This window comes from Manacus vitellinus, unplaced genomic scaffold, assembly GCF_001715985.3.
Source record: "Manacus vitellinus isolate BGI_N305 unplaced genomic scaffold, ASM171598v3 scaffold_80_pilon, whole genome shotgun sequence".
NCBI classification, from domain to species: domain Eukaryota; kingdom Metazoa; phylum Chordata; class Aves; order Passeriformes; family Pipridae; genus Manacus; species Manacus vitellinus.
The window spans coordinates 1,523,281-1,545,853 of record NW_021940818.1 but is presented as its reverse complement, the minus strand read 5'-3'; the positions used below and the strand labels follow the sequence as shown (position 1 = coordinate 1,545,853).

The 22,573-nt window shown below is 36.6% G+C and overlaps 1 protein-coding gene across 7 annotated transcripts in view; it reads right to left on the bottom strand.

Moving 5' to 3' along the window:
• CCSER2 (coiled-coil serine rich protein 2) overlaps positions 1 to 22,573 on the bottom strand; it is a 65,667-nt gene that overhangs the window by 7,859 nt on the left and 35,235 nt on the right. For 2 of the 7 annotated variants that reach the window (XM_029964833.1, XM_029964837.1), the window contains exons 8-12: positions 16,746 to 16,829; positions 15,148 to 15,234; positions 13,742 to 13,840; positions 5,579 to 5,663; positions 1,058 to 1,097 (exon numbers count right to left, since the gene is read on the bottom strand). In XM_029964833.1, coding sequence (XP_029820693.1) covers positions 1,058 to 1,097; positions 5,579 to 5,663; positions 13,742 to 13,840; positions 15,148 to 15,234; positions 16,746 to 16,829 — 395 coding nt within the window. The remainder of the gene's footprint in view (positions 1 to 1,057; positions 1,098 to 5,578; positions 5,664 to 13,741; positions 13,841 to 15,147; positions 15,235 to 16,745; positions 16,830 to 22,573) is intronic. The other 5 variants (XM_029964834.1, XM_029964838.1, XM_029964831.1 and 2 more) reach the window with 3 other exon arrangements.

Here is a 22,573-nt window from a genome sequence, read left to right as displayed (position 1 = left end):
GGAGAAAAGATAAAGAAGCATTCTACCTTCCAGGCATAGTACTTTATTTCATGGAAGTCTTAAAAAAAGGTTGCCATCTGCATTGCTTTGAGTGCACTTCTGGCAATATTTTTAGGGGGGACAGACCCCACGACTGCCGTGCTAACCCGACTTCTTTTTGTGTCCCACAAAGAAAACGTGCAGGTGGACAAACACCTGCATTCCTCTGGGATGCTCCTACTATGCAAATTTGGACTTAAACATTTTAAGTACAATTTAACTGAAGAAAATGAGTTTTCCCCAGCCTGAAAGTACATTACTGGAACAGCCTCCCCAGGGCAGTGGTCACAGCCCCAAGGCTGACAGAGTTCAAGAAGCATTTGGATGGCACTTTCAGGCACAGGGTGTGACTCTTGAGGATGGTCCTGTGCGGGGCTAAGGGTTGATCCTCATGGGTCCTTTCCAACTCAGCATATTCTAGGATTAGACAAAATGCTTTTTGCACGTGCTCCTTTCTGCACAAAGAAACAGATTTTTCTGTACTGGCAAGAGCTTCAAAGCCTTGCAATATTGACACACTAATCAAAATTACTCAATTACAGTCCCTACCTCAGTAGCTTAAGAGATTTTTCTATTATTTCTATCAAGTAAAACTGGCTGTTACACCATCCAGAGAAAAATGACATCCATGATGAAGATTACCATTACTGCTCAGTTATCAAACTACTGAGACTGTATTAGTTTTGTGTTGGAAAACTGAAACAGGTATTGTACTGATAAAGAAGTTAAATCAACGTGGTCATGACAGTGGTGTTTATTTAATATCAATACTTGAAAATTCCCTTCAGTTTTGCTTTGCTTCTCTCGATCTGCAACTCCTGTGCAATACCTCTGTAGAATGAAATAAAGGCATTTTCTCCCTGCAGTATCCTGAGGAACAAGGGAAGTGATGCAATGAAAAATCCGAGAACTGCATGCACATCTCTCACAGACATGCATCATGCACAGGGCAAAGGAAAAACCCAACAGTGAAAACGCGTGGGGAGGAGATGGGAATAAATCTGAAGTTGTACTGTACCACGCTTTATCACAGAAGTAATGGACTAACTTCTCAACTCCTTGCCAATGGCATAATGGGAAAGCAGAGACAAGAAAAAGACAAGGACAATGATGTCAGAGGACCAAGACAAAACAATGAGCAATTGCCATGACAGAACTGCAACTTTTCACCATTTCAATTGCAATTACCAGGTCCCCCCTCGGTTTTTAATCCTCCTTCAAGAAACAAAGGTAGCAATAGTGTTTAAGTAATGCAGTACAAATAATACTTATAGCAAGACCTGCATGGAATATCTTTGCTCTTATAACTTCAAGTTCTTTAACACAGTTAATCTCTTACACTCCAAATACTGTAACTAGAACTTGTGTGTATCCTTACAACTGTACACATCAGAAATATTTGCATCCATGCACATACATGTTAGATATCTAACAATGAACAACAATGTCATAAAAACACTGCATTACATCCTTGGATCATGTTGCCCATACTGTCAATAACTCCTTTTTCTACCAACTCACAAGTTGGAAGAGACTCCCAACTCCCATGGTTTGTTTTTGGAGAGGGGCAGGGCAGAAGGGACACAAACAGTGCTACATAATTTTTTCATTTCCTCATCAGTTCTGACATCCCTCATCTCACTGCTTTGGCACAGGATAAGCTGTCATTTCAAAGGTCTGTGCAGACACAGCCCTACTGTAGGGTTGCATTGGAAAGCTCTCATTTTCTACCTCTGGAAAATGTCAAGATTTCACACCTTAAATCTGTAGCATTTGCCAGTACCTTAATTTTCAATTTTTTTTCCTCTCTCTTTTATGTAGCTATATTATATGTGTAGTTCAACACTGTAAAATAGGATTCTGCAGTAAGGAGTACAGCTTCAAAGAATGATACAAAACAACCCTAATTTTTTTTTAAACCACCACTCATCACAGCATGAGAGTAGTAAAATAATCAGTATTATGCCAAAGCATATTTTTTTTCTGCGTAGTCCGTATAGAAATCCCAACTTAGAAAGACTTTCACAAAGAAAAATTACTCCAAGTAATATATAACTCCATCAAGGCAAGTATTTCATCCATAATTACAGACATATTTGCAAAATTAAGTTTTGTTTGCAAACATACTTCATTAGGTACAAGAGACACTTCTCTTGCAGTTGAATCTACAAATATCTAATTTGGCAGAAGGGAGTTTTACCTAAAAGACATTTCTTCATAAAGGTGAACACTTAACTCTCGGAGCAAAAGTAATTACATATAAAAGACAGTAATGTAATGATTTCAGGACATTTTAATAATATGTCACTTTCTTAACATGAGTCACGTAACTTCCTTGCTAATGCTCTGAAGCAGCTTTGTTCTGCTAACACAAACACTTTCTACACCCTACAAAGAACCTGAATTGGTTAATAAAGGTTTGGAAACATTTCAGTGTTGAGAAACCTTTTTTAAAAGAAAATGCATGAAAAAGCACAGCCTGGACCTGATTTCTAGTCACCATGCATACAGTAGCTTTCTTTCTGGTGACAACAAGCTATGTGTCACCTGCTAGAATTGCTTAGATTACCTTTATTTGTAATGCTTACACACAAAAAGTCTAAATGCTTTTTTCATGAAGTGCACAGTAAGCAGAGATGTGAACAACTGCAGTGCTTGAGTAACAGAACCGTTTTCATCAGCGTTTCTGTGTGGAGAAGCACTTGGGACAAGGGGCCTGGAGAAATTGGTACAATATTCTTGTATTACAACATGAGCTCATAACTGGTTCCTTACCAATGTGTATTCTAAGTGTTGTGTTTCTAGAGCTGCATCATTAAAGCTCCAGAATACAAATGGAAAAGTTTTTAATTATATTGAACAAAGTTTGATATATTCTATAACCAAGAGACAAATAAAGGACCATTACCCAGGAGTTTAGTTCAAGACACATGGGAATTACAGGACCAAAATTATATGGTTTTTATTCCTGAAATGACAAAAATCATGTACTATTATCAAAGTGTTATGAAATGAAAAGTGCTGAATTGCTTCCAAGGCTAGTGAAACAACATGAAGTTAATAAATGTGAAAGTATTAAAAATTAATTGTCACTAAAATTGAAAAAAATACATCCAATTCTGAAGTGTGTTGAAGTGCAGTGACATGGTAAATCCCTAGGGCAGTTCAGCAGCAGGTATATGCTGACATGGTAAATGGTGTTAATAGAGAAGAACCATAAGCCTACAGTAGTGTTATAATATTACCTAGCAGGGATATATGACCTGTCCTGTACAGCAGGAGTGAAAATTATATTTAGTTGTTTATGTACTGTAATATGAACAGTTTACCCATTTATACCCCTATAATCTACAGTGCTTGTAAGTGATCTATGTGTTCATCAGCTATCAGAAACCTGCAGTATTCACAGACACAGATGATATTTAGGTTCGGGATCCAGAAATTATAAAAGAAGTGCTTGAATTCCAAGTTCTCCAGACAGAAAACACAACTGGACAAAAGCTGAGACTACTTCACGTTCCCATCGCCTTCTCTATATTACTGCAAAAGAACACTGACAGTGTCAGTGTTTAAGGCTGTGATACCCAGCTCACCACTCGCCTCGAAACCCCACAGTTGGCATTTCTTACCAGCTCAAAAACCTGCAACCTAAAACCACTGAAACAAGTGGGAAAGAAGGATACTAGTGAGAATCCCAGTAATGTTCTACTATATAGAACTCTTCACACAGTGATAAATCATTGATTTCACAAGAATGTTGTTAAAAATGTCCAAGAACCTCATAATTTACACTGTATTTTTATTCCCAGTATTTATCTTTTGATTAAACCTAAGACTTAATGAAAAAAAGCTATGAACACTCTACTAAAGGAAACTTATTTTCCTAAACAATATGTTAATTACAGTTTGGATTAATTAATCAAGGGCCCACTTTCACCTACTTTATTTTCTTTACTAGTAATTCATAGAATTGAATATATAAGATGTATACTAAAAAAAATCCAACCTGCTTTAGTAACAAAAATTTGCTGTGGAATACTGAATAAGAAGCCACTGTCGTTGGTTGAGGAATGAGGCTGGGGCTCAGCATAAGAGATCAGCAAAAAGTTTTCTCCTTCAGTGAAGTCCCTGTGAATGATGTGACACCAGAGGCTCCCACCGGGCAGCTCAGACACCATCCTCTGGTCTGACTCTCCAAACTCTAAGCCCCAAAACCATAACATGTATACGCTCTTCAGGTCTAAAACTATCTCTTTAAACTCAGTCTCTGCTGATAGGACAGCAAATCAGCCAGGTTGTGCTACTGCTGGCCCTCCACTCAGTAACAGGTGAGAGGATCATCAGTTTTAGGGGTTTTACGTTCTTTACACACACAGAGTCCCACATCAGACACCACAGGAAAATGAAGCACACCCCTTATTGCACAGAGAAAAGCCCATGAAATAGACTGTGCATTCCTGATGAGTTGTTTAAATGACATTGTCACAGAAATGCCAAGAGAGTATTTGAAACACAATTTAAAAAACATAAGATTTTTTTTTCTTGTAATCGAATTAACTAAGGATTATTGCAATCTGAAACATGTGTAAGCTTTGTTTTCCAAGGTGCAGTTTACTCTTCAGATCTCCACTGGCCCTGGAAATCTTACCTTGTTTTCATAATTTTACTTTTTCCTTTATTTCTTGTCCAAATACACTCTTGGGCTTTGCTAGGCAAACACTGTAATTCTCAAATTACAGTACATTCAAAAAATATAACTTTAGCATTATGAAGTAGTTATATTTCTTCAGACACTTATCTGTTTATAATGCAATACCAAAGCACAAAATAAGACTTACCATTTCTCTATGTCTATGTAAGCATACAGTTTTAAAATCAGCAATTGTCTTTTGTTTTGCAGATCCAAGCCAAGAGAACAAATGCATCTTTACATCAGCCCACATTGTAGCTTGCACATAAGGAATGTTAATAAATCATGCAAAAGTTGTGCAACAGCCACTTCAATGTATTAAAAGCCTTTTTACAACAAATACCAAGAGAGGAATAAAAAAAAAATTAGTTTGAGTGAAGCCATTCTGAAAAGGTAAGAAAACTTCTTGTGAGAGACAATGACACTTTCTCACCAATATTTTTACATACAGCCACAAGGTATTTATGTAAATACATCCACAAATGCAGGCGTGCAGACGGATGAGCAAACAGAACACACACAAACAGGAGAGTGTATTACGGCCATGGAAAACAGGGAAAATGCAGCAAGCAAGATTTTTATGTTAAGACAAGACCAGAAACAAGGGCCTACTCGGGTTTGCCTGAAAAACTGCTGAGGTCTATCAGCATTTAATAACTGTTATAAAGCTATAAGTTGGAGCTGCTTTACGCTGGCTGAAGGATTGAAGCATGTTGGTTAGCCACAGACTATCGTGTGTGCCTGGAAATGTGCCTGAGAGAGGAGGATACTACGAGATGAACAGTGCGTGCAAAGGGGAAGCTTCTACTGGAACACGGTGAGGGAGATGAGTGAGAGGTACAGACTCACTCTGTCTGCGGTGCGGTGGAACAGTCCGAGGGATGCCCTGGAATGAGCCCTGCCAGGGAGAGAAGGAGGGAGCAGAATACCCACCCTGTGCAGAAAGAGAGAGGGGGAGAAGTATAATAAAAAAAGAGAACAGGGAAAAAAAACAAGACACCAAAAAGCCACACCATTTTTTTAATTTGCCCCACAGAAAGGTATCATTATATTTCCCAGTTGTCCAGCTTTGTAAAAGCAAATGCTGCATGTTACTGAAGCCCAGAGGAAAAATGACATCGTGATGTCTTAAACTAGTCATAAATCTCACAAGAACCCCTCCATTTTTATTCAATACATAGGCACACATTTCTTTCAAAGATGGTTTTATGGGAAGAGTATAGAAGCTGAGTTTTTCATGTTAAAAATACATGATAAAAATGTATTTATACAGCTTTCAAAAATATTTTAGAAATGCCTCACCAAGCAGTACCTTGCTTAGTTCTAATCTAGTGGAAAACCAATCAGCTTTAGTTTACAACAAGAAAATTCTAATACATAGAAACAAATTTTCTAGCAAGTCCTGGTGCTTTAGAGTCCACTCCTATTTTGACATTATTATTGAACGTGGAAGAGGAGAGGTGACATAAAACTGTTCTCCTTGCACTTTGCTCTTGGAGCTTTAGTCTTCCATTAAAGGATCAGAGAACTGTGCACATCTGTGGCATGCAGGGCTTGCCTGTCAGGTGTCTCAGATCACCACAAGTGTGACACACTGTGGTTGCTGCACTCTCAAAACAAGAAAAAGTCATTTTATGCAGTGTATCCTTTTCTCCATACCCTTACCTTTGAAAAATCTACCAAAGCTGCAACTTCACTCTTAAATAACCATCTTGATTTCCCATTTCAGCAGGACAGACTTTACAACTCCTTTACTGTTTGAGCAGCTGAAAACTGCTTTTATAAGTTCTGGAATACTGGTACTGACAGTGACAACTGCCATTGTCTCCTGGCCAACAGCAACCAGTTGTGGCTACTGTTTCAGCCAGGTGGTTTAAGATACTCAAATGAACACCTGTACAAAAAGAAACAGGAAGCCACTTTGCCCCTTCTCTCCAGTTTCTCTGCTGCATATCAGCTGCAGATCATACTGCCAGGGCAGCACAAACAATAAAGTATTTTCTCTCCATGCTTCTTTTAATGTAATGTTAAAGATCACATTACTTCTATAAATAAATATTCTGCTTTTATTTATCTTAGCGAACTTTAAACATGTCCCTGATCTTCCAGTTCTCCTAGTTAGGTATAATCCACCACTATTCCAAGCTTCAGCACTGCTAAGATGTAACTTCACACATTTAATCACACATTTAATCAAGTTTTAGAATCAGCTAGCCAGAACACTTAATCTAACATAGGAAATAAAGGGAAAAAACTGACAAGATTGCTTTATTCTTCTTCAGAACCTGAGAAAAACCAATTATTGGAGCAAAATCTAAGGGAAAAAAATGAAACAAGTTCTTCAATTTGATTATCTCTAGATGGAAATATTGATTACCTAATGTCTTCTTCCAGTCCCCTATCAGTGGAGGACAACACAGTTTTTAACATCACAGTATTTAGACTGCTAAAACAGTACTAGTTTCAGTCAAGTAATATGACAAAATATTATAATGTGTTGCATCAGCTGAATAGGTATTAAATATAGAAATATTCCCGGGAACAAGATTAATCAATCAGCGATTGATGAGAAAATGATCAAAAGCTTTGGATTTTCCCAGCACCGTACCAAAGAACACTATATTTTGCAGGCTTGTTCACATTTCATCCTAAATTGTGTCAGGACAGTAGAACAAAAAATTCTTTCCATTCTCAAAAGATAACTGAATCTCCACATTATCATCAAGAACAAGTCTGGTTTTGCACAGACTTATCTGAGTTGGCAATGGGCTTTTTTCAGATTTCTTTGAAATTTTTAACACATTAAGAAGGGAGGTGAAAATTTTATATCCTTTCCCTTCCACTCTCTGAAAAGAGAGATTAAGACAAGCACAAGCCAGCTGAGCTACATAACAGTTATGATACTGTTGTAAAAGCAATGAAATATTTACATGTCTTGATAGACTCAGGAAATTTTTAAACATCCATATTAGCACTTCAAAGCACAGCACTAAGTACAGTCTTCTCAATAATTCTTCACGGTATTTTATCATCACTCTGACTGAAGAAGTAAATGAAGGAAGCACAAGTAACTTCCTTGAGTCTTTTGCCTGCTAAGCTGAACTGCTCTCCAGGCATGGTGCAATCCCCTTCTCCCAAATACTACGGTTGACACTGCTCCATATAGGCAAATGTCAAATAAATGCCAGGGGTTTTTTTGTGAAACAAACAAAAACTCAACAAAAAAAAAACACCAAAAAAAACCCAAAAAACAACCAAACAAGGACTGTTCAATTGTACATCAAATAAGGCAATTAAAATCAAAATCAATTGAACCAAGTAAGAACCAGGAAATACAGCACTGAGAATTTATTGAGTGTTATGGCCTACACTGATTTTACAAATTATAATGGATGTACTGATCCCATTGATACAGCACATTAAGAGTACTATCTGCAAATAAGCCTGGTTTATGAAAAGATTACTTTTCCTTTAATAGTATTTATTGCACAAAACTCCAGCAAATTTATCAAGGTTTCTCCTTTAAACAACAATTCACATTCATCTCCTTATATTAGTCAAATGCTTACTGAGGTTCCCAAGAAATCCAAAGAAGAGGAAAAAAGAAACAGACTAATAAACACATATCCTCAGACAATGGTGCATCTTCAAAATACACAGATTTTGAATTTTTGAATTTTGAACTTACCTCAGCTTCTATTAAAAAAAAAAAATAAAAAACCCCACATGTGATGGGATTCCTCTGGGTTCTGAAGAAACTCCTTCCACTTACACTTTAATGTTAGACAGTAGTCAGAACAGTTCCTCCCCTCAGCTGCTATGTGCATCCAGCTACTTCACTTAAATCCCATTCCTCTCATTTCCCAGATACTGGAATTGTGAAACAGTAAAAGTATCCCCAAAGGGAAGCGAATCACAATTTAAAAAAACCCAGGAGACTCAGGAGTTGAAAAATAAGAGCAGCTGAAATAAAGCAGCCTCCAAACCAGCAAAAATTATGAATGTTCTTCAGAGATCCGGATGAAATGTACTATTGCTGCCAAATGCTTTAGGAAGTTCTGACTCCAACTGCACTGGGAAAACCTGTTGGCTGTCATTTGTTTTTTTAAATGCTACTAGGAAGACTTAAAGGCCAGAGTTTTCCATTGCTATGAGCAAACCTCAACCTTAGAACAAGCAATCACATGAACAAAAGCAATTGTTCCTAGCAGAAAAGAGAAATATTTCTAAGTTAGTGCTGCACAGTAATTTTAGCCCAACAGACAAATATTCCAGCTCTTTTCCCAGGGATACCCCAACATTTTTTTGCTGCAGAAACACAAAGATCCATTTTTGTCCATACAACTGGAGCCTTTGAGAACTTTGAAGAAGAGATGATTTTGGCTGCGTCTCACCTAGCACTGCCAGCTGTCTCACACAAACTCAGAGTTCCACATCATGAACAAACCTAGAGTGACACACTTCAGTGTCAGTGCAGACAAAACGTTTTTGCAGCAGACTCCTCTTGCTAGCCTAGCACCCAGAAAGATTATAAATTAGCAGTTCTGACATGCAGTAGTCTTTTTGAATGTATTCAGATAAAAAAAAACCCAAAAAACCCCCAACCCAGTCTTATGTGCTGGTTTACACTCAGCCAACAAGAACTGCTTGCGAAGGGTTCAAGGGACCTCTCTTCTGTGGATGTGCCTACCTGTCATGCAGTCACAGCACAAGACACAGGTGCACAACATGACCACCTGGTTGAGCTATGGCTCCATCTCACCAAGAAGGTGTGTAAGAATGGACCATCGAGCAAACAGCAACCAAGGCTGGATGTGAAGATGAACACTAATACACAGGGACTAGGCTTCAAAACCTGGAAGTTTAAATTCATAGTTGGGGAGTTGACACATACAGGAGGTTTAAGGCTAAGATGGAAGGAGGTAATAAGACCTAAAAGACAAAAGTACACAAAGACAGCCAAGGTATTACAAAGGTTCATCAAAACAATTGACAGGAAAGGCTTTGGAATTATGAAGTGTAACAAATTTCAAATGGAAGGCAGAGAATATCTCAAGGCAAAAGGAGAAAAAAGATGTAGATAAGAACAAGAACATGCATGTTCCCATGAACACTGACAGGTTCTGTTGTCATTTCACCAGAGACAAGAATGACCTTGTACCCACATTTGGGAAGCAAAGGTTATTCTCATCACTGTGAGCTGCTCTGATACCAGGGGGAAATACTTTTACTGTACACACTGTACAGAGAATGGAAAAGCAAACATGAACTAGGAGTTGTGTTATGTTAAGGAACTGGACCCCAGGGGTCAGAATCCTTTGCAGGTATCTTCAACCAGACTCAGGGCTTTGTAATTTGCTTGCTTGTCTTTCTCAGCATCTGCAAACAGCCTTTTCAGTTCAAGAAACGAAATCACTTATCAACAAAAACTTGACATCTAACCCCTTTACTCTCAAAGTAAATACCAGTATTTAGTACTACAGAAACAATGCTGCAAAGCCTGCAAGACAATTGTGGCAATGGATGCTCACTTTTTCTTCCTTGCAAGCTGTCCCTGAACATTAATTTCTTCAGGTATTTTTTATCTTCTTCCAGGTTTCACTTATTTTCTTCCATGATAATTAAATGATAAACTAATTGCAATGAATTCTGTATAAGAGATCTGTAAGAAATCCTTTTAGGAATGTCATGGTCTCTTCTGTCAGTGAATACTTGTAAAAGCCTTTATCCAGAGCATAGTTAATCAAAACTTATACATAGTTAGAATTTACCTAAGTTTTGAGCATCCTTTCAGGGCACTGCTTACAAGAAATGCCATGTCACAGACACAGCAGCTGGGCAACAGGTAGTTACCAATTAATTTGTAAGGTGCCCAATTTCCAACACATTCTTTTTCAGCCACTAGGTTTTACTACATGAGCACTAAGTTCCAAAAATTAATCTAAAGTTATGTAGCTTCCATTTATGTACATATTTAAGTTTAAATACTAAAAAAACCCCTAAAAGTACTTTAAAAAGCTCTGGTCCCTAAAGAGAAAACCACGAGACAAAGTTGAGCATCACATCAGAAAAGGTCATTTTCTAGAAATGTTTAGTAACAAAGAAACAGATACAAACATGACTTTTAAAAAAGAGTATGTTTAATGATATTCACTTGCCTGTTTACTGGCAGAACCATGAAGTGAGCAGAAAAATTAGTTATTTCAAATGGCCAGTTGAATAGCAACAAATGCAACTCATATGGTCTTAAATTTCTAACTGAAGTCTTATAACAGCTGATTTCCACTCTCAGTGTTTCCTAGTTTATTCTAGCATCTATTCTTTATGAAACAATATTCAGTAAGCATTTAAAGTATTCCTTGAAATGTTAAACTACTGTGATCCCAGACTGCTATTTACACTTCAGGAATAAACATATTGTATCAGTTCTGATTTGTATAGAATATATTGAATAGAAGGAATTTATAAACTGCCACATTAATCTTGAAAGTTTTGATAACTGAGCTGAAGTAACTCCTTGATATCCACAATCATTTAAAGTGACTGGTAGGTCAGTACTAATAGGAAAAAATAAAATAGTTAAATATTCATCAACACTGAAAACTATTACTAAACTTAAAGAAGCAAAAAGCTTATATGCCTCAAAGGAGCTATTCTCTCATTGCCAAGACTTCAATTACAATTCAGTTTAAAAAAAAAAAAAGTAGTCTCTATAAAAACTTCATAATTTCATAAACATTAAGATGTTTCATGATTTATACCACATTTAGGACCAATAAACCTTATACTCCTAAGTCAAGACCACTAAAATAAACTGAACAGGAATGCTAATAAAGCAAAACAATTTCTTTAAGAGCGTTTTTGGGTTGTTTTTTTTTACTAGTGAGAATACATTTTACTCAGGTGTCTCCTTGTTTCTGTTTATTGTACTCTTACCTCAAGAAAGTAAGAGCTGATTGTGTCTCCTTTCCATTACAAGAGACATTTTCTGATGTTGGGTTCTAGATCAAAACTGGTTCCATACATTTATACTTCTATTAAGCCATGCAAGGAAACATCCAAATGCATGTTAGCAGAGGAAGCATTAACCCAGACAGTTGAGGTCTGGTCATCAGAACCAAAACTTGGCTACAACAAACTATGGTCCTCCTTGAAGAAATCCCACATTAAGGAGCTCCCACCAGTTTCTGTTGGCTTATAGAAACCCTGTGACTTACAAACATGCCAGTGAAGATGTTGAAAAAAAACCCCAAAACACACCCAACACATTCTGCCCAAAACTTCGCAAGTATCACTTACAAATAAAAGCTCCTGAGAAGCAGCGTATTTTGAAATTTGTCAATGCTTCATGAATTTTCCTACGTTCTTTATCAACTTCAGGAGAAATTCTGCACGTAGATAAAAATACTGAGATGTTTGGAATGTGCATCTAATGATCATAGGCCCACAACTACATATGTGTATCATTACATATATCCACACACACAACCATAAACACAGTAGTTTTTATTTTTTTAAAGATACTGCCCCTTAACCCAAACTTCCTCCTGACAAAAAAATGTGTCTTTTTGAACAAAACTACTAAATAGCTCAAAAGAAATATATCAACCAACCTGACCAAAACAGACACTTGTGCTGAGTGATTCCTTCTGCAGCAACTCAAATTCCACATCTTCTCCAGTATTTTTGTCTTATCAATTAATACCACAAGATGCTCAAACTAAAACTTGTGTAGTCAGCAACTAACTTTCTATGATTACTAATCTGTTTCTGAATTCATGTGAAAAATGAGATAGAAAAACAGGAACATGAAAACAACAGCCACTATAACAGTATCAGTGCACAAAAACATGACATGAACATCACACACATGAAATTAAATCATAGGAAAAAGAAACAATGCAAGAGCTCAAAAGCTCCAAAGTAAAAGAAATAAATGGGGTAAACAAAGATATGACATGTACATTCTGGAGCAGAGGTGTCAAAGCAAACCAAAAGCTACTTAAGGTTACGATTTTTTTACATTGAGTTCTTATCAGACAGGAGGAGGTTAGAAAGCTTGCATAAAGCTGTTTGCCAGCACATGCTGAACATAAAGTGTGGTGCTATTTCTACCCTAGCACTATATATTTAAAAGAGTAATTTTAGAAGGATAGTAGAGGTGATTTGTCTTCACTACAATCTTAAATCAGGTAATTCAACATAGGGTAAAAACTAAGAAACAAAAAAATCAAACCCATTTTTAGCCTTTTAATAAAACCTCTTGGGTTTTCTAGCTAGAGCAGTAGCTTCAAGATCCAAATGCTATTTGCTGGTGACTGACAAAGACCTTATTTTGGATTCAAAGGTAATTTCCTATTATTACATAATACCAAATATGTTGTCTCTCCCCATCTTAAGTGTTCTATTAGTGTTCCATGAAGAATATAAGTTTTATATAATGGAAGCAAATGTGAACCATGTAACAACATATGGGAATGAAGATGTCTTTTGTCAAAGTGATTTTCACCCAATAATCTTTTTAATGAGTCAAATTATTAAAATTAATTATCAAAATAATAAGAAGAAATATTAAATAATATTAACTTTTGCTTTTACATCTATGCACTGAAACTTAGTTGCTTTTCTGCAATAAATATGAGAATGTCAACAATGAAAATCTGATCAGGAAAAACCATAAAGATATACCTATGACTTTAAAGTCAGGATATAAGAAAATACTTTAAGTATGACTAGATACACAGCTTGGACTGACTGTAACTTAAATAGCACAAAGGGTGATTATTTAAAGAGACAACTTCTAAAATTTAATTACTTAATTCAAAAGAAATGTTTGCAACAAATAAAAGGGCTGCAAAAGAATGCGAGGGATGCACTGCAGGAAGGATACTACTCCCACATACAGCACAGAATCTCTTAAAGAAGGCCAATTTGTGTGGCAGCAAAAGTACTAGAAGTGGAGAATGAACTGCAGGTGTTGGTAACCAGGAAGGAAGGGCACAGAGTACTCACAGAACTCCTCCTCCACGAGGTTTGTGTGAATTTGTCAGCGTGCGTGCGCGATGCCCCTGCAGGTTTTTGACTGTCCTTCTGGCAGTTACATCTAGTGGCCTTCATCACCCCCAAAGAGAGAAAAAAGAAACAAGAATCAGTTAGAGGTTAACCAACTAAGCCTCTTGAAAAGTACAGTCAAGGCCCAGCATTCAAACATCATGCATTAAGTGACTGTAGAGCACAATATGATTAAACTGTAGAAATACTCTTTTAAGTGCTGCACAACTGCTGCTTTTCCCAAAGTGTATTTACAAGTAATCCAGAACAAATGTTGACTTTTGGAAAAAGTGATCTGGAATTGTGTTGTTTAAACAGCAGAGAAGAAAGCCCAATCTTAACCTTTCATTTTTGTTTCAGGGGGAATGATGAAAACAAGACAGGGAGAAGAAGAGCACAGGTCAGCTCCACTGCACATATGTACAAAAGCACATGCTAGACATTTCATTATTTATCACACACAACACTGCTTCCAACTATGATAAATATGGTGTGAACCTGTTGGCATCTCATCTACTCTATCTGTAAGATCTTGCTGCGGTTTGAAATGGCTTGAACACATGGGGCTATTTTTACAAGAATTGTCACAGCAGGTGAATTTACCAGAATCAAAAGCAGAGATACACATTGCAAAATCCAAACTCAGAACAAGAGCAAAGAGGTAAAAGGCACATGTGACTTTTGCTTGAGGTCTTGTGTCTTCCTGAATCTTTTATTACAAAAGTGTCCCCATAACTTGTCCTTATTTGGCCAATTTAATCTGACTATTCAACATGCTTTTTATTGCTTTTTCCAAAAAAAAAGAATCAAGTTTGAATACTAACTTGCTCAGCTTTAAATTCTATGGTGTACTTCTCTATTAAACCAACAGACAGCAGAGGAACGGAGAGGGATAAAAAAACCACCAACAAAAGCTTCAAGAATGGTAAGCCCAATACTTGTTAATTTTTAAAACACTTTAAACATAGCCTTATCTTTGCCCATTGATAATTTTTAGCAGCTTCTAGAACTTTATGTTCAAAACAGTTTTGGAAATTAAGTACTTTCAACAGTAGTGTAAACACCCTGGCTTAGTGCCACACATACAAATTATGACTAGTCTACAGAATTAAAGATTTCAGGAGCACAACTACAAACACACTGGGACATCAGACTAGGATCATTCTGCTGTAACTGAACCTCTACAAGAGGTTCTCAACCCAAGAGCCAGGTGGGTTCAAGTAGAACCCAAACCTTCCTTTGTTATAATGAAAGTGCAGGAAAAAAAAAATAGCTGTCTAGCTGCCTTAAAGCCTTCACCAGAATTGCCTAGTTCCACCCTGCAGTGCACTCTTGGGATTTTGCTAAACTTTTAGCATTATACTTACAAGCTGATGCTCTAATTGGCTGATTGTTTCATCCTTTTTCTTCAGTTCATCTTTGAGCTGTCTGATCTCATTCAGCAGATCATCCATCTGCAACAGAACAGTGAGCACTATGAGGTTTTCTGTAAGGACTACATAGTCTAAATCCACACCCCTACAGGACATACTACATCAGATGTGCATGGAGGACTGGCAGTAACAGCACATGCTTTCCTCCTCCCATTCCCATGGAGAGATGGGCTGTAGGCAGACAGACTACAGAGTGAAGAGGCTTGACTGGAAGTCTCTTTAAGAGGCCATTATAATGAAGACATTATAATTATGCAAAGTTCAGAGACTAAAAAAATGGTAAATATGCAAGAATGAATTTTTTAAAAACTCATTTTTCATCACATGATAGTTTGCATATATTTTATAACCAGCCCATTACAGTTAGGTCATAAATTAAGGGGAATACTTCCATTTAGCAGAATGCATTTACTGTTCCAGTTTCACTAAAGATGTTAATAGTTATTGCTTCAGGATGACACCTGATTTGTTGTGCAATTTTTCAAACCATATGCTAGTATCAATTAAAGAGTGACAATTCAAAATGTCAGTTAAATCTCACAGGTTTTTGCTAAGTTAAAAAGCAGTGTTTTTTTCTCCAAGACTAAAATTCTAAGATTTTGAGGGAGGTGACTGTAGAAGGACAAGCACAACAACTACATATCATACAACAACTAAATGCTATCAGTGTAGAAACCAGGGTTGCTAAAGGATGATGCATATGGATCCACAGCTTTAACAAACCTCTAATGCCCTGAAACCAGGATTTGGACAGATGAGCCCTAAACAGGAATTAGATTTTAAGTGTTCTTCCTCTTCAAGAAGTATTTATAACTTCATTATACCTTCAGTAAATACTATTCCCCTCCCATAAGCAGAGAATTAGTATCTTTCTCTACTAATTTTACAATAAGAGGCCATGCTATAAAACCTTACCACCACAGAAAGCACAACGTTACAAGTCTGTGACCATAAAAGATGATCCTGTTTGGAATATCCATTGCGATTTCTTCCACCTTTAATATCCATTGTAAAACAATAACCTCACAACTCCCTTTGTGGGGTTCACATTGTTTTTTAGTTACATCTGCCACACCTGCATCATCCTGGGGAAAACTTAACTTACATGAAAGATATTTTAAACTAAAGCCAACAGTAAAAAGTAGTGAAACAGAGCAAGTAATTGAATAAGTATGGTATGATTACACTTCAAAGCAAAAATTGTCTTTTCAAATTCTAGTACTTAGCAAGCAGGTAAAAGTTTTTTGGAAAAAGTTACTCTACAGCTCTTAATTCCCACACGACTGCAACAAGTTATTTTAATTATTTAATCTGTGCTACCATTTGTAAGTATGTATTTTCAAAGGTCAAATAAACCCTTCTATTTTAACAAAACTGAAAAAAGGAAGTGTATAAACATTCATTAGGTTTGCATTTAAACAGAAGAAGGAAGCAACAAGCAGTACTTCAGAGTGACACACACTTTTGGTGTGTTTTTTAAATACAAACAAGTTTGTATTTTTAATTCTGTGGAGTCAGTCAGTGTCAATTACCTTAAAAGTGGACTCAGGTTCTTGTGGTTCTGGACTCAATGGAACTGAGAGGTTGATGTCCTGGAGTGACACATTGTCATCATTCTACCAGAGAACAAAACAAGAACACACACTTGAATTACTTGCTGAAACAGCTCCATTGTAAACTTGCTTTCAAGGATGGAGACACATCAGCTCTCTGCAAAACCTGTTACAATGCCTGACCTACCTTACCCCTAATTTCCCCTTTTCTTCCCTGATAGGAAAGCCTTCCTTGTGCATATGTACAGTGCCCAAATAAGGGCCATGAACAGTCTTCCTCTCCTCACAGATCTGTAGGAATAGCTGCAGCTCTGTCACACACTCGATGTAAAGTCACAGATTACTACAATTACTACAATTGGGAAGGAGTAATCATGTGAATGGAAAAAACCCACAAAACAAGACCAACCATGTCATGCAAAAGTACCTTGCATGGCTTTTAAAAGCTCTATACCTCTGGTATACTTTTTATTGCCATTAAAAAGCATGTAAGTGGAGCAATAAAACATTCCACAACAGCAGATTAAGGCCTAATTACAAAGAAGGTTAGTATGTCACATAGTCTCTGGTGATTTTAATCAGCCCTATACTATACCTGACTCATTCACTGGCAAAGCAGGAACTAAGTTCATTTGCATCAATTCCCTTACTGCTGCCTTAATTATCTCAATACACATGTAAAGAACACAGGGCAACTGAAAAAAAACCAGCTCTAACACTGTCAATGGAAACTCAGGCCTCCAATTTGAACACATGCTAGGATTAATCTATGAAATTTGGCTTGAGGTACATAGCCTGAAATATGTAAACTGATGGAGGATTAACGTTGCAGACTTCCACACTTAATGAGCTATGTAGGGATAGTCTTCAGTTAGAGATTATTTTAATTTTATATAAATTTATATACGTATATATATATATGTACATGTGTGTGTGTGTGTATATATATATTCACATGCAATGTTTAATCCAAGAATATAACATACTCCTTTAAGAAACAATCAAGTAATTGAGTAGTGACTGATCGTTTCACAGTCTTTCCCTGTTGCTCGTTACAGAAACTTATTTCAACCACTACCTTCTAGAGTGATTTTCAACTCCATCACATGCACTAGAAAGTTTTTGCTGGACTTAAGTCAACAGAACACACTTCAGCTTTTGGCTAGTTTTGGGGGGTCCTGATGTGGTTACCCTGAGGTAACCACACACCTCAAGACATGTCTTCAAGAAGCTTATAAAATTACAGCAAACCTGAAGTCAGAAACCATTAGAAAATACTCAAGCAAGACTTAAAAAACCATCCTAAATTTACTAATACCTGCATAAAGGGAGCAGGTGGTTGTGGTGCAGAAAAATACACACACACATTCTCTTCACTTTTGGAATACTCCAAGACTAAAAGCTTGCTCTGAGAAAACCTTTATGCTAACTTTTGAAGACAAGTATGAAATGATGTGATTTCCCCCCAACAACATTTTAGTATTCATCAGCATAGTGCCTACACAACAAATCCAGAGAAATGTCTAAAGTTTTTCAGTCATGGCTATCAGAGTAATTTGGTTTAATGCTGAATATTACTAAAGCTTCATACTCCTTTGCAAAAGTTATCTGCTGAGAAAACAATTACCATCTCAATTTTCTACAAAGCAATTGATCTTACTGTTTTAAGAAAAACTCAGTGAGAGTTACAGATACAATTTAAGTGTACACATAGGCAAATTATGTAACAATTATTTCTTCCCCACTGTCAGGCAACTGTATTTCTCTGGACAAATAATTTTCTACATGTCAAACATTTTTACAAACTTGCTCCCAAATGTTACAGTCTAACTGAAGCTCTTGATTACAGTCTCAAGTCTTCATCTGTCATTTTTAATCCATCTCAAGAAACATGAGCTAATATTCATTGGAATAACTCTTCACCATGGCTGTCACAGGGACACTGCAACTCATCCAAAGACAGTCACAAATTGAACTGTGAGTGGCTGTACTTACCATGCTCTCATGCCAACATTTTACAAGTGTGAAATCTTCAGTATCAATGACACACCTGTGCTTGCTTCACTTTACAAATTTCCAAAGAACTCATCTATTGCTTTTTTGTAAACTGAACATTAAATGTTGATTTTTCCTTAGTGACAGATTACTATTTATAAAGAAGAGTATCAGATACAAGTATTTAGTAAAGAACAGACTAAAAAATCCTCACTACCTTTCCAACCTACTGTGCTGATTATTCCCACCAGAAGTTTACCTCCTATGGATTGTGGGGCTTTGAGCACTGCAGTTTTTCTGAGCAGTTCAGCAGCTCAAAAATGCCACATTTGCTTGTATTTTCTTCTATCCTCTCAACAGCTACATGTTCTCATTTTATGTTGTTTATTTCAAAAATTAAAGATTAACACCAAAAATCAAGCTCTGTGACTCAATACACCATAATAGTCCTGGGAACATATTTGAACATCATAAACATGCACCTCTATACAGCATACAGCTGTTCTCACTGCCTGTCCTCTCCAGCTTCCCTTTTCCCCTTGCTTTCTTTGGGTCATATTACTTGCAGGCTTTAGTTAAAAGCACATGTAAAATAACAAAAAACTACAGAACTTCTAAAAGAATAAAAGAAACAAGATAAATGGTATCCTCTCTCAGAAGAAATCTCCCATATTGCCTGAGAGGAAGATATAAAGCTTAAAGCTGAAAGACAAAAGTTGCTCTCATTACACTAACATATTTTAAGTTCTTCTGCTGCAAAACCCAACCCATTTGCACTTTCAGCAATTATCTTGTGGTTCCCTAACAGCATATGTTGCCTTTTAATACACAGGATTTTAAAATACACTACTAAGATTATACAGATAATTTCATCTTGAGAATTCTTTCAACATTAGACTATCTTTATATTTATTACACTATCTATAGTGTAATAGGAAGTTGAAAAATGCTGAAAAAATGCTTCTGAAGTTTACTGAGGTTTATTAAATTTTTATCAAGGTCTAGCTTTCAATTCTCAATGCAAAGCTTCCTTCAGTATGAATTACTCATTTGAACAGTGAAGATGTGTTAAGTGTCCATCAAGCAGAGGGTGCTATTCACCTGCTTACTTCTTGGCCCTTCAAGTGTAGTTCCATTCAGGTATCACTACAAACCACTGCCATGTAGTTTCCATTGCCCACTGTGGAATGCTGTTATTGTGACAGTCCAAAAGTTAACCAACTGCTGAAACTTACAGGTTTTCAGTTTGATTTTGCTACTCTTTGTTGATTTCTTTCGGTTCTGTTTCTTTCAAGCACAGTTAAGTCACTGAGGTGAACTACTCTGTGGCTAAGAAAAAATAATAATAATTGTAGGGGTAATTTATACAACTTAATACATGACACAAAAAGTCTTTGTATTTCATAAACCTGTTTCTTCCTTATCATCAGGCTTCTTATAAACAAAGATAAATCTCTCTTACAGATCTCGCCAGATGCAAAAAGAAAAGAACACAATGAATATGTATTTCAAAGATACACAAGTGACTCACTAATCTAAATGTACTGATGCATTTAACAATTTTGCACTCCACGGTTCACCTTCTCATTCACACCTCTTCATACAAATGTGCTGCTCATATCTGATAAGTTACAAGGAAGATCTGTGGTTGAAAAATAGAATGTCATTTCCATTCATGAAAGGTAAGATGAAAAGAAACATTTTTTTATAAAACGTGCTTCTCACATTAAAAAGGGCTTCACAGATCTCACAGTTCTGTGAACCGCTTCATTTCAGTCCTCCCTAAAGCAGCAGTCAGGGCTGATCTGAGATAACACAGGGTGGTTGCAAGGCATTGCTGCCAGTCTTGAAGGAAGTTATTACAGAGGATGGTCAATCCTTGCCTAGATCAAAGGCTCCAGGGCATTAGAAAAAGAACATCCTTACTTAAAATTGTATTTACACATTAGCTCTGTAGCCTCAACCCAGAGCAGCAAGTTTATGAAATTAATTGAGGAGGAGGAGGAATAAACTTTTAAGATCAGAAGAAAACTTATTTACTATTAAGCATGCAGATGAAGTACCTTAGTCCATGTTTAAGAGGCATTAACATTTACATGTCAATTATTACCAGAATTAGACTTCCAAAGCATTTTCTTTCTTACAACACAAAGGCAGCGCTCCAGTTAAGGATTAAAGAGAGAACATTCACCTGTAGTACATCTCCCTGTAAATAATTACAACTGTATTTAGTGTAAGAAGAATCTACATTTTTCACTCCATATAAGTAGCATAACATTACTGTGAAGTCAGAGAAGGTTTTACTACCGTGAAAATTTTTAAAAACTCTGCATGAGAGAGAGTCCTATTCCTGATTTCACTGTTTGAAGATACAGGGATTTGGTAGCACGTGAGGAGTAAGCAGACAGCACGTGTACTGCTGGCATTGTTATCCTGGCCACATGGAGTTCAGAAAAGGCTGTATTACTCAAATACCTATTTATTTTTCCAAGCAGAACCAGGAATGCAACACCAAGCTCATGCTGCTGGTAATACTCAAGGTAATTTATATACAGTTATGTGAGCTGCAGTCACAGCAATGAATCCACTACAGCACATTAAGTCTCCCTAGGACTCTGCTAGGTACACATTCATTACATGCTGTGCTCTACAGTAAGTCACACTACAGATGATTAGATAATTGTATAAAACTGAATTTAATTACTAACTCTTCCTATTTCACTATAACTGTTCCTGTGAGACCTCATGCCTAAGTCCTGACTACACCTCTATTTCTACCTATTCAAACTAAATATTATTGCTGAATGCCATAACTGGAGAAAGGCAAGACATACACTTAAATGCATAATGCTGGTGAAGCTAATAGAAGAACTTCTGCTTCCTTATTAGAGCCAGAGTTTGAAAGCAGTCGACTTTGTACCTTGCTTTTTTATATTTTGCAAGAAGAGATCTGTCATATGACCCAGGCTGAGATCAAGTCCTAGTTCAGAGTTCAGAATGCTGAAGTTCAACTAATTGTTTTCAAAAATGTATTTCTATTCTTTACAAGAAGTTAAAAAAGTTGCAATATTTTTACTCATTCCTGTTAGCATGGAGTTTGATGTTTACAGTAAGAATTTAACACTTTACGCAATGAAAAGATATTTCATACAAGTTTTGCCCTAATTGTTTAGTAAATGAAGGTAGTAAAGGTCTAAAGTTTTCCACTCTGCAGCAGGCTAATTTACCTTTACATTACTATTCATATTGTTTGATTAAAAGACTAGATAATACACAGGGGAGTAGAATAAACATTCAGAAGTCCAGTGATGAGGTTTGGAAGCAGTGAGTCAAAATAGGGTTAGGTTAGGTCAGGAAAATAGAAGTATGAGTGACAAAGTTTGAAGGGAAGAGTGATACCTGTTATTACTAATAACTCACTGCTAAAGGGACAGAGGGGGAGAAGATCAAGCTTTTGACATGAGAAGGAGCAAATTTTGAAAAATGTACTTATTAGGAGTAACTGTTTCATTTTGTGCATTTAAGTTCTTTCAAAAAGCTTTATCTGAGCTTTTGAAGGCAAGGTTTTGTTCTACAACCTCTTTGGAAAGTCTGGCTATTATAAACTAGATCAAGATTTTAAATATGACATTCTGCAGGGCTACACACTATTTGGCTATAATGCGCATGCCTTTACACAATGAACTATACACACACACAGAGATCTTCTATCAAGTTGCCTAATTGTCCTTGCGTTAAAGGCATTAAAAGCTCTGGATAAAAAGTCCCCTGCTATCTCTGTATTAACTGCATGCTTGGGGCTGTTGGGGACA